This window comes from Volvox carteri (genome assembly GCF_000143455.1).
Source record: "Volvox carteri f. nagariensis unplaced genomic scaffold VOLCAscaffold_5, whole genome shotgun sequence".
Taxonomy (NCBI): domain Eukaryota; kingdom Viridiplantae; phylum Chlorophyta; class Chlorophyceae; order Chlamydomonadales; family Volvocaceae; genus Volvox; species Volvox carteri.
Window position 1 is genome coordinate 1,314,983 of NW_003307548.1, and position 12,626 is coordinate 1,327,608.

The 12,626-nt window shown below is 50.9% G+C and overlaps 1 protein-coding gene across 1 annotated transcript; it reads left to right on the forward strand.

The window, feature by feature from the left end:
• Positions 1–2,749: 2,749 nt before the first annotated feature.
• On the forward strand, positions 2,750–4,405 carry VOLCADRAFT_87417 (uncharacterized protein; the record flags this gene model as incomplete). The annotated part of the gene is made up of 4 exons (XM_002947066.1): positions 2,750–3,016; positions 3,297–3,336; positions 3,412–3,833; positions 4,058–4,405. The coding sequence occupies 4 exons, from the start codon at positions 2,750–2,752 to the stop codon at positions 4,403–4,405; spliced, it is 1,077 nt and encodes a 358-aa protein (XP_002947112.1).
• Between the last annotated feature and the right edge of the window lie 8,221 nt (positions 4,406–12,626).

Here is a 12,626-nt window from a genome sequence, read left to right on the forward strand (position 1 = left end):
GGCGGAGTGATGCGAGTAACTTTGCGGAGGGGCCCTTTGAGGCATGCCTAAAGGACAGAGCGGTGCAGCTTCAGATATCTTTCATGCGACAAATTGTAGGAGCTGCCAGACCAACACACCGCCTCCTGTTTGCAGAGCTGTCGCAGCTACCCCTACACTACCACGTTTTCAAGCATGTTGTGAGGTTTTGGAACCATGTCTGTTTACAGCGTGGGTCTGTGGCACACCAAGTTTTGCGACAGGAGGTCGCAGAGTCCCTCTCCAACCCCGAAGGGGCCGGATGGGGGACACTTCTCCTCCGTTTTCTATGTTTTTGGGGGGCACGACGTATGGAAAGAGGCCCCGCAAGGGCTACATGAGGTAGACGAACGAGTGGAGTGGCTGATGAACAGGCCAAATTTTGGAGTTCAAGGACCGATTAGTGCGTGGTTGGAAGCATACGCGTTTATATGTCCAGCCTGACGTGTACCCGTCAGACGGCAAGCAACCAGGAATTCACATGGCGAAGTATAAGCATTGGATGGGTCTGGCGGCCGAACAAGCGGGCAGGAAGGAGGTGCTCCCGCATATCACAACTTTATCCCGCGTCCAGCGAATCGCAAGCTTATGCAGTTTAGGCTTTGCTGTTGGGCATTGGCGGCTAACAGAGCGCGTAAGGGACGGCGTTATATACCTAGGGAGGAGCGAGTATGCCCTTGCTGCGGCACTGATAGCCATATCGAGGATGAGAAGCACATTTTGCTGGACTGTCCGGTGTACGACAAAATCAGATCTGATATGGATTTCCCACGCTTCGAGGACATGAAGGACGCTATGAAGTGGGATCCTGAACGCATGGCAAGGATGCTGGAACGTATATGGTCCCACCGCAACTCTATCGTTCCCTTTGGTCGTTAGTATCCTTCATCACTTCGTTTGAAGTGCGAGGTAGGATGGTGCTTATAGGCGATCTGGCAGCCCTTGAGCCCTCGGCTCGTATTAGGGTGGTTTGCAGGTACGGGGAACGCACCCACGACCATGTAACAACAACAACAATTCCAGTCCGTCTGCCTGCATATCGTAGCATACCCCAGCACTCTCTCCCGAGGTCCAGCTATAGCCACGACAATACCGCAGCAGCTGGCACTACAAGTCTGTATCCGGCTGCTGCCGTATTGTCTCTCGCTGTACAACCCTAAGTCAGAATGAATGCAACTGCAACGCGCTTTACGGCGGTTGACATAGCTGATTTGCACCGGAGACACAGCGGACGGCTAAATCATCGGGTGGTTCTGGTGAAGCAGCTGGCTGCGTTTATTGCGGCTTACGGTGGCGGTAGTGACTCGCCGTGCATAAGGAAGGATTCCAGCGTCACCTCGAACTTTCCTTAGGGTTAGAATGGTAGTGTGCAGTCTGCAGCATAGGAGGCGCCGGCGTGTGTGCGTATGTGGAAGTGTTACCCACAGGTGCCGGGGACTTGTGTAGCAGCACGGACGTGGAGGCGCTCTAGGAGCGGCACCGCGCTGGGCGGCATCTGTGCTGGGATATAGATAGATCCTGACCAAGCTGTGAACGCCAAAACGCGTCTGTCCTGTTAGCGGCATGACGTAGCAAGCCACCGTGCGAGGTCACATCATGCGGCCGCTGCAAAACGCGCCAGCAACATGCAGCAACCGTTGCGCGTCTTGATAACATCGCACTGCAATCGTCGGCCTGCCGCGCCGACCGAAGCTGCATGTGCCCAGGTTTAATGCGGCTTGGTGATTATACAAGAAATCGCGCGACGTTGTAGGGCTCCAATCGGGTCGGACGAAGGGCCATGCGGTGAAGGCCGCCCCTTGCTACTCGCCGACCCTCTCAGCAAGCCAAGCTAGCGAAGTGTCTGATTTCATTCCATCAAGAGCCTTCTTATTTTGCTGCTTTCTTCCCTCGTCGCCGCGAGCTTTCCTTTATCTTGGTGTATGTCTTTTATTTATCTTTATCCTTTCAATGCTGTCGATTTTTTCACTTTAAGTTCAATTGTTCTGTGGACTCCTAAATGCCAAGGGACATGCGGACGCGCCCCCCCGACTTCGCGCCGTGGCGTTTCGCAGGAGCGTGTGCAACCGCTGGCCGGTCCTCACAGCAGCGAATCTGGCCAAGCCACCGCACGCCCGCGACTTTCACACACAGATGCGTATCCCGTCGCTAGGAGGCTTTTGAAGGCTGCCCTTTGCGCGGCCCGCCGTGGCCTTCGCGTTTGGATGTGTTCATTAAGCCGCTTCACCTCCCGCGCGAATTTCGCGCGAACGCGAATTCTACGCAGATACGTAAAGCCCGTGCTCCTGGCTTTTAAGGGCCTCGCCGGGAGGCTTTTGAAGGCTGCCATTTGCGCGGCGCTCGTGGCCTTCGCATTCTGCTTAAATCGCATTCTGCCTAAATAGGCACGACCTCGCCTCGGCGTCCTCGACTCGTGTGCAATTTCGCTTGGACCGTTCTCTCCGGTAACATGAAGTTAAACTTTTTTTATGTTGTGGCCTTGCGTCTAGTTCGATGTTACGCGACACAGGGGACTGTACAACCAATTTTGTTTGGCTCCTCACGAACAAGTTATATTCATTCCTTTTACAGCGTAACATGATATCACTTATATTTCCTCCAATGTTCTGTTTCCCTTGGAATCCTGCAGGTCCTTTGGTGTCCAGTGGATAGCGAACCAACAGTGTCCTTTACTGTTGACGTTTGACCTCCTGTGAAACTGCCTTTGAGCGCTGTTGTTGCATTTAACACCATGAAAAGGATACCTTGGTGCTTCTTTCTCCTAGGTGCGGCAGGATTTGCGCTCGGTGTTCTTCTTGGCAGGTTGGAGTTAGTCCCATCGGCATCATGTCACCAAAAGGAAAGCGAGGACGCCTTCCGGTTGGCTTATCAAGCGGCTAACCAGGTTGCGGAAGCCAGGGGAGTCAAAGTTTTCGAGGTTGGGTTCGGCGTCAATGTGCGGATCCTTTCCTTTGGCCGCAAAACGTACGCGATGGTGTTGCCCCGCCGGGAATCCCAGGTGAACTTGAAAATCCGACAGCTCTGACTTGCTAATGCTAACCAATTTCCGGGAGCCTGCGGCTGCTTCTGCGGGTTGATCTGCGGAGCACTGGCACGAAGCGTCTGGGACAAAAAGCTTCAGACCCATGAATGTCATCGAACTTATGGACAAAGCTGTCTTGTATTGGGCGAAGTATTCGCGCCTGGCCAGGAATTCGCGCCTGGCCAGCGATTCGTGCCTGGCCGAGGTCACCGAACGGCTCAGTTAAGCGTACATCCTTTTGCGAACGTGTGCCCAGGTCACAGCCCCTGAAGTCCCTGAGGCTATTATGAAGACCGGTAAGCCCTGGCAACTTTTAGTAGCATGGTTTACCTTGGTAGCTTGACACATTGCCTTCGTCCTAAACTCACTAGGGCGGTGGAGTCCGGAAGAGACCCGAGGTGCAGTCGAAATCTTTTCACGCAATTGCGGAAAGAGAGGCGCCCCTCAGCTGGTTCTGGACGTCGGTAGCCACGTGGGATACTACAGCTTGCTCGCTGCAGCCTTTGGCTGCAAAGCTTTCGCTTTCGATGGTAACAAAGAAGTCCTGGCATATTTGAACATGTCAATTGCCCTGAATGATTTTTCCAACCGCGTCCGAGTTTTTGAGGGGATTGTATCGAAGGCCGCGGACTTCCAGTTCGACGGATGGACAGCTCTCCCCAAGAACGTTTCAAATGCAGCACCCGTTCCGTCGCACGCCGCGACCAAGGCGGTGGTGCTCGACGACGTCGTCCGCCAGCCCGTACTGTACGTCAAGGCGAGTAACTGTCACCATTTTGCAATCGGCTTGCTGGTATGTTCTGCCAGCTGGAATCACTTACTGCTTATGTCCAGAGGTTACCCCTATGGGACCCAATGTTGAGGCGGCCGTAAGAGCTGTCCTGCGGAAAACATACCTCCAAAGCCCACTCCCCTTTATGCCCACCTACACTGATCACAATGGACGCGGAAAAAATAGACACCAGGAGAAGGGTGTTTTGCTGTAATGCAGCGAATTCTGTTGGTGCTGAATTGCAGGTAGATGTTGAGGGGTGGGAGCCGGCTGCCTTCTTGTCAGGAAGGCGGATATTCACGAAAGAGTCTCCCCTGTACGTCTTTTTCGAGATGACGTACTATCTTTTGGGAACGTGGAAGTACGAGTACCTGGAGGTTATGCAGATGCTGAAGGCTGCAGGATACATGTGCAAGTCGTCCATTCTGCAAACGGTCATAACGCTGCCCGAGACGAAGTCACAGTTTGACGACTTGCTCAGGGATTATTCCAGCCATTGTGATCCCACGAAGATACACTACTGTCAGGACGAGTTCCTTTGCGTGCATCCCTCGGCCAAATTTAGCCCTATCGCTTCGAAGCCAGTGCGCTGACTTTTCACTTTAACTGGCGGCTACGCTTCAAGGGTCGGTGCAAAGATTCCGTTTGCCCCTCTGTTTACCTGTGCCAAATTGAGACGAAGGGTAGCTGCATGCACCTTGGTTCCCGTTCCCTGGTTCCCGGCGGGTGCTCCATGTGCCCTCGTAAAATTTTATTTACGGTTATGGAATTGCTAAATTTCTGGTTTTGTAATTGTGAGATGTAATAGTGAGAAATAACCCAAAAGGTCGTAATTATCCGTTTTACAGGGTGTCTCCACGTGGACGTCTGTTAACTATCTCCGGAAAAGTTACTGGCGCGCTAACAATGGCTAACAATGCCTAACAAAGTACTGTCTCCACTAGCAGCCCCGAAACCATACTTTTCCCGTCTTTTAGCGCCATTTCGCTCCTGCTTGAGCAAATTTTTTTTGAACATTAAAGAGAAATGAGGAGGGCAGTTGTCCTGCAAATTGCCGTTGGGTTGTTGCCCATTCTGAGCGGCCTGGGTAGCAGCATGGACATCGGCAACGCTGAACAGTCGGGGCAGCGGACTCAGCATTGGCTGTTGAATGGTTGCCATTAAGGCATTTTGCAATGAAGTAGGACAGTTCTGAGACGGAACCGGCGAGGGCGACTGGTTCTGCGACATTCTTGGTCAACGGCAACGGCGAAAGTCGGCAAGCAGTCAAGGTAGTAGACGGAAAGCAAAGGAAAGACCGGGTGATATTATAATTTAAAAAGAAGTCACGAGATTTTCCGCGCTCAAAGTTAACAATGCTTAAAGCTGGTCCGGGGCAGCCTACAACTTTTCCGGGCAGACCGGGTCCGGGCTAATAGGACGTTTAACAAGGGCCTTGTCTCCACATGGGCCCCCCGTTCTTCGCCATCCCTCCGCCTTCCGTCAAACCTTTTGCATTTCTATCATTTATTTATATAGAATATGTGATATTGCGAAACAGAACGTGCAAATCTGACGTCCAGGGTGAGAATTTTTAAAAGGGTCGCTAACAAACGTCCACGTGGAGACACCCTGTTAACGTAACGTAGCATGTAAACTCAGTATTACTTAGGTTACTGCTGTTCCGGTACAAACAGGCAACTGTCGTATGCATTCCTTATGCGAGCAACTTCAAGCTTGAGCTGCACAGCTTTACAATACCGCTTGAAAAGGAACTGGCTCCAGTTGGCGACTGGAGGAAGCATTAGTTCCTAACTTGCCCGGTCTGCAGAGCCCGACATCGGCTGAGAGTCAAGGATAATTTCTGTGGGATCGGGGGCTGAATATACTTTTTTGGGGGCAATTGAAAGGACGCAATTTCCAGCCTCACACTCCAAAGCGAAAGGGCTTGAACAAAAAATCTCAAATTTCACAATAAATGACTTTCGCTGTCGTATGGCAGAAGTTGTGGGTTTGATAAAATTGGCTGGACGGCAGAAGGTGGGGGGTTTGCCTGGATGGATTCGGAGCCCCACCAAATTTCGTCATGGGCTCAGTCTACACTTCGAATGTGTGGGACAGGGGGCTCGTATCTTCACCCGTGGCCGCTAACTGGCGATACCCTGCCTTCCTCGGTATTTCGGGGCACCCACATCCAGTCACCCTAGCCAACTGAATTGCGGGACCATGGTCATTTCAAAACGCACGTCGAAGCTTGGCAGTGTGGTGGTGTATGTCAAGTAATTAGCATATCCCTATTCGATGAAGGTTTACACCGGAAGATAAAGGAGACGACGCCAAACAAACCCATAGGTTTGCAAGAGATTCAACGGGAAAGCAAGTTTGACTAGAGGGGCGGCTTTTCAAAGCCGAAAAGGGGCTCGGCCCCGGTGCAGCTACTTGACCCCCCCGCAGGCCAGTCCGTACGGCATAAGAGAAGAACGCCGCCACGTTTGGAGTACACACATGTTATTGAAATCCTCAAACAATAAAGGTCGGCAGACTTGCGACGGCGGTGTAGACCTGTCTGGATCGTCGCAAGCGCGCAGCCGCCATAGCATAATCATTATTGACTGAACAGGTAGCCTTCTCAATCCGTAGAACGACATACACACAAAGCAGGAGTGTCATTGCTGCAACGTGTGTTGCCGCTGCTGCGCCAAATCCATGAGTCGGGACTGCCCGATACGTAGGTGGTACTACCGTCGCATCCATGTTCGACGCCGGCCCTTCTGCTGGCTGGCAGTTCAAGGCGCGTCAAACTGCCCGTGTTTCATGGACCAATTGTTGTCCGCTCCCAGCCAGAACACATTCGGGGATCGTTCCAATTACACATTTTGAAGTCGGAATGCAGCGGCAAAGCTGATGGTGTGTCGCAAAGGCACACTTCGTTTGAACTTGGATTGAATGAATGAAGAAGAGAATAAGAAGGACAACAATCAAACAGGCACGAGCGAGACGCCAGGAGGGAGGTGCTTAGAGTGTGCCATGGGTCGGTCTAAAGTTGCCGAGCATGAACGAACCAAACCATAAAGGATCATGCCGTTTGCTTATGAATCTATAATGTAAGGGACATGCAACGACGTCAGAGGCAAGGGCTGCGGTGTGAGGGGAAATCAAACTCGAAGCCATTGAAAGCTATCTTCGCGCTCTGATGTATTTGAATGTTCTCCTTTGGCCAACCGATAAATAATTGATGTAGCTTTTACATGCAATCTTTAGCGGAGTGAGATATGGAAATTGATCTCACCCTGGACAGCCATCTTCGCCCACAGATATATCTGAATTCATTCCCTTGGTCTATCAATAGAGATTTAGATTGGCTTTCAGACGCAAGTTTAATCGGGGCGAAATATGATGAAATGTTACACCATGACTGACTGACTGACTGACTAACGGACGGACGGACGGACGGACGGACGGACGGACAGCAGTGAACCTAGGGGGCTCGGCCCCCCGAATGGCGCTTCGCGCCCGGGGCCTCGCCCAAAAACGCAAATGCAGCAAAGAATGGCACTCCAAATATATCAGCGCGCATGTAGCTCCGAGCCACGCGCCGTCAGTCTGGTTTGGCAGCTGCTAAGGGGGTGCTTCCACTTGGATTAAAAGTCGCGGAAATCTCGAACTAATCGCGCCAACCTTAATCCGCCTAATCCGCCCTAATCCGCGCGATGTTTCCATATGCGACGGATTAAGCCTTAATCCGCGAATTTGAATCTAAGTGGAAACACCCCCAGTTGCTCCACGCCGCACAAGTACTTCGTTGGCCGCTTGAATGATCGGGTCCGCAAACTCAAGCAACCGCCAAACCTTTTTGATTAATATGCCTTCTAACAGCTCTACACCGCCCGCCATGCTGCCGACCCCAGCGGCCGCAATGCCCCCGGCGACCCCAACAGCACCCTTTCGCCCCAACACCCGCAGTCAACGGCAGTCCCTGCACACGCCGCTGGCCCCGGTCAGTAACGGCCCCGCCCCCCTACAGCAGCAGCAGTGGCGGCGGCGGAGAGTCGGGAAGTCCTGGACTTCAGTGAGGTTTAATATCTTCTTTAATGGCCTTCCACGTTTTCGGGTCCGAATATTTTACAGCGTTTGGTCCGGTCAGAAACAGTCCAATTCCTCGTTGACTTTCGGGCGTGACCTTCCTAACAGTATCCATGGCATTAAAGTACTATGATATGGTTAACATGTATGTCTCCTGTAAGATTCTAGCGGCGTTGGCATAAACAGTCCATTTTTGGCTGGAGGATTGAACTTTTACGGTCGGAACATTAATTATTTTTAATTTTCAGGACCGCGAACAATTTTTTTACTCCGAATTCGGAATATATTCCGCAAAAAAAATGCTGGAAGTCCACCGCTGCTCGGGTGGTAGCCAGTGTTTTTTTTCGTTTTGGGCCTAGTACCCTAGAGTAATAAACCGAGTGTTTCTTGCGGTTACTATTCCTATTTGTATAGTCCTTAAAGGCCTTACGGTGTGCTGTAAACAACACCTGACGTCTGGAAACACACATGCGGTACCACCATCGTTCTGTGCACCTAACTGCATTTGCGCCAGTGTCTCTGTGAGCAGGGCGCGGAGCCACTTTGACTGTCCATAAACATCGTGAGCACGCGAAGGCAAAGTTATATATATGTACACTGTCGGCACCATCAACACCACCGCTGCACCATATGTGCAGAAGGCATTTGGGGCGACTTATGGCTATGGTTGTTGGTGCATTAGAAATTACAAATAATATTACAATTAAACTAATTAGAATTCTAATGAGAAAGTTAGAAGACCCCTTGAGAACAGATTAGAACGTTCTAATGTCGTACACCCATTAGAATGGCTATTCAGGCCGCCTCCGCAGCCTGCAACGGCACATTTTTCTAGGAAAAATAGCTGATGCTGATGCTGGGCCATCAAAACCACCAGTTTCGAAGACTCCTAAAGCAACATACACTTATGGCAACAAGGAGCTAGACGCTCCAGCCTACGCGGAAGCCCTGAAGAGTGCAAAAGCAAGAGGCAGTGCTTCCTGGTGGTCGTTTTTCACCGTGATCTTGACAGAAAGAGTCGTGAAGCTGAAGTGCACCATTTGCGGCGAGGTGCTGGGTGCCAAAAATCCGTCTGCAACAGCTCCCAACCATCTTAAGAAGCACAACAAGGCAGCAGACAAGGCGCAGGAGGGCAGTGAGGCGGAGGGCGCCACACCTGCAGTGCCGTCCGGCGCGAAAAGGTCTCGCTCATATGACGGCACGCCCACTCCGTCCATGCGGCTTTTCATGCCATCTGCCAACCAGATATACGTCTTCCTGAAGAATCTGGCCTTGTTCTTCTACACCACCAACATCGCCCTTCACCTTATCGAGAACCCCTACCTTGTTCAGGCCTGCACTGCCCTGGGGGTCACACTGCCTGGCCGCTGGAAACTAGTAACCACTATGCTTGACGAGGCGCACGCGGAAACAGTCTCTGAGGTTGAGAAAGAGTGTGCGGCTGGGGAGGGGCTTGCGTGTATTGCCAGTGACGGTTGGCGGAGCCGCGTTGCGTTGGGTGGTACCCCACAATTAGGACTGGACTCTTGGACTCTTGGTTCAGGTACCAAAGATGTTGGGAAGGCGTACGCAAAGACAGTTTAAGACAGTCTAAGACAGTTTAAAGGTGAAATTAGTGACCCAGAGGTCACTTCGACCGGGGGTTTGGCTGAGAAGTCCTGCTTACGGGTGTCGTAGCCCCGTAAAAACCGTTAAAAACACCTGGGTTAGCATCTGCCGTAACCATGGTGAAACTCCGAAGTGAAAAGTCCCCCTCCCTGAGAAGTTACCCCAGGTCTTCTAATATTATTTCTAACGTTCTAATTAGAAATAATATTATAATTAGTAGAGAACGCCTGAAATTCTAATAATTTCAACAACCCTACGTGTGTGTTTGGACTGTGGCACCAGACCGCAAAGCCAACAGGCTGAAGGCTGGCAAGCTGCGATTGTGTCTGCTGAGCGTTGAGCATCCAGCCTGGACCGCGGACTTGGCGGCCGAGCCCCTGCTGTGTGCCGGTAACGGCACCTTAGCCTCATACGCTTACGCCCAAGCAAGGGGCTGTCGGTGGCAGGTCGTGGACCTCCAGACTGCGTGTAACGGCGAATGACTCTTAGCCGTGTCTGCTAGGTGCCAGAGAGACACCGTCTCTTCAACAGGTTATGAGCCCCGGCTTCCTGCCTCCCGTGCTCTGACAAGCATACCTCCCACAGCATCAGCACTGCTGCAACAAGCACAGCTCCCACCACGTTGACACTACCCATTAATTGTCACACGTGCCGCCCTAGCTACCGGCCTGTACGGATGCAGGGGGCTCCCGCCCTTTTTCCGGATTCAAGGAAGCCGACACAGTAAAGAGACGGTTCTGCTGTGATGCTCCAGATCATAACGATTACTTCCTGACATCCTTGCATTTCTTGCTACAAAATTCGGTGCAAAGATGTTGGTGGTGGGTTGTTCCACTGTGGGCTGCTCGCCCTGAGAAAGAATGGGCACTACGGGCTTTGCCAATTAGTGATTGTTAGGGGGTGTTTCCACTTGGATTAAAAGTCACGGATTAAGGTATTTTTAATCCGCGCCAATCCACCGCTAATCCGTCGGAGTGTTTCATACGTCTGGATTAAGAAACGGATTGAAGTACGACATTTGCCATTCCGTGCATAAAATGCAAATTCGAGTATTGGCAGACATTTAAAAGACTATCAATTATCAACATGAAGACTTTGCAGCACCTTTGAACGACACCCACGGTGTGGTGCATAATGCCGAACAAGAAGCACAAAGCTTCCACAAAACTAGAAACATCTACAGCCTTTATAAAGGATAACCTTCTAACCTATCAATCAGGCTTTTTAAGAGGCGTCGTGAAAAGTGTTAATCCGAGATTGTCAGTTTGATACCTGGTGGCCACCAGGTAGCAAATTTTTCTCACCAAGTTTGAGCTTTTAGTATAGGAAGAATGCTCGCATTTCATAGCATATTAATCTATAGTTAATCCGCGAAGCGCGTGAATACGGGCGGAAATCTCTAACTAATCGCGCCAACCTTAATCCGCCTAATCCGTCCTAATCCGCGCGATGTTTCCATATGCGACGGATTAAGCCTTAATCCGCGACTTTTAATCCAAGTGGAAACACCCCCTTATTAGCATTAATACATTTCTTCATTTCTAAGATCTAATAATCGTTTTATCCAACTTATGCACAAATCTACTTCAAAATTTGCAAATTCATGTAAATGCCAAGGGGCCCATCATCAAACCTACATCCACTTGACACGTTTAAACCACACAACCACCAAACACCCCCACCGAACAAACCATCAGGATCCTCCCCTTCGCCATGCATGTGCCATCAGGATAATACTAACAAAAGTGATAGTGGGCCGAGGAAAGGAACTCTTGCCAGTTTAAATGGAGGGGACTAATGGCACAACTCGACTGTAATCACCAATTCAGATGCTTAATTCTCCATACTGACATTCTTCTTTGACTTCGTCAATTGCTTGTACTTTTCTGTAGCAACAACTAGCAATGTGTGGGCAACTTGCACTATCAGACCAATGCAATAGAACAAACCGCTTTTATACTTGAAAAGCCACACAGCCCACATGCTTGCAAATGCCAGCAGATGAAACTTTTTGCCTAAAACTTTCCAGGAACAGGGGGCAGGAGAGGGGGTAAGGTGCGGGGAAGTGGGGCGGCAGCCCCACGACCCCGCACATTACCCCCAAGACCACCTGGCCACCGACAGGCAATCATGATAGGGATGAGCGGGAGCCAAAGGAAACATTTCAAAGCAGTATGGCCTCTAGTGCGCCCCTTATTCCCCAGCCACATTGCCACTATGATAGCCGCGCCTCTTTTCCGACCATGTGTGGGGGCAGCAGTGTAGACGGCGCCTACACTTTCCCTGTATCTCCAAAGCGTAACACAGGAGCAACACGATAGTTCTAGTACGTGATTTGTTCAAGTGCTTGGATTCAACCCTGGCTGTTATGATATGTTACAAGCTTCTTGAGCTGGTGGGGCCCAGACGAACCAGGAACCACTAAACTCATCAAACAGATTTCAAGACAAGAAAAAAGAAAAAAGAGTAAAACTTAGATAAACACTTAGATAGGTGGATCGTTTTACGAACTTTGCAACTGACGCATTGCATGTAGCGCCTTCGCAGGCAAACGCTGATCACGGTATACCATTCGCCTGCCGTAGGTCCTGCCGAATAACGTCGTAGGCAGGGCACTCCATAAAATGATAATCGACTTCAACCGCACCTCATCGACACATGGGGCATACCCGATCTTCCCTCACCCTACCATTGGGCCGGTTGACGTCAATCGCCCAGCAGCACAAGTGAAACGAACATTAAAACTTCTATAATGCTTAGGAGGGATGAAAATCCTCAGGTGTTGTGAGTCCGCCATTCATTGCTTGTAACGACACATCTTAACGCCGGTTGACAGGTGTCCGAAACAAAATCCCGAGGATCCCCACTAAGAGGTCAGGTCCCCAGACCTGCGCTACGTAAGAGAGGATTGGTCGGATCTGTGCATTTAAACACTGCACACCAACAGCTGGGAGAAGCAGTCCCTGACGATGCAATTAAGTGCAGGACACGAAGGGCGAGTCAGGGCAATAGAGAATGCCTAGGTACCGCTGTACGGCATACGGCCGACCCAGCCAATCGGTTTAGGTACCCACTGGCCATTTTCACAGTTAGACACCACAAACGGTGGTCCCAACGACTAACCTCTCGCACACGGGGACTCGG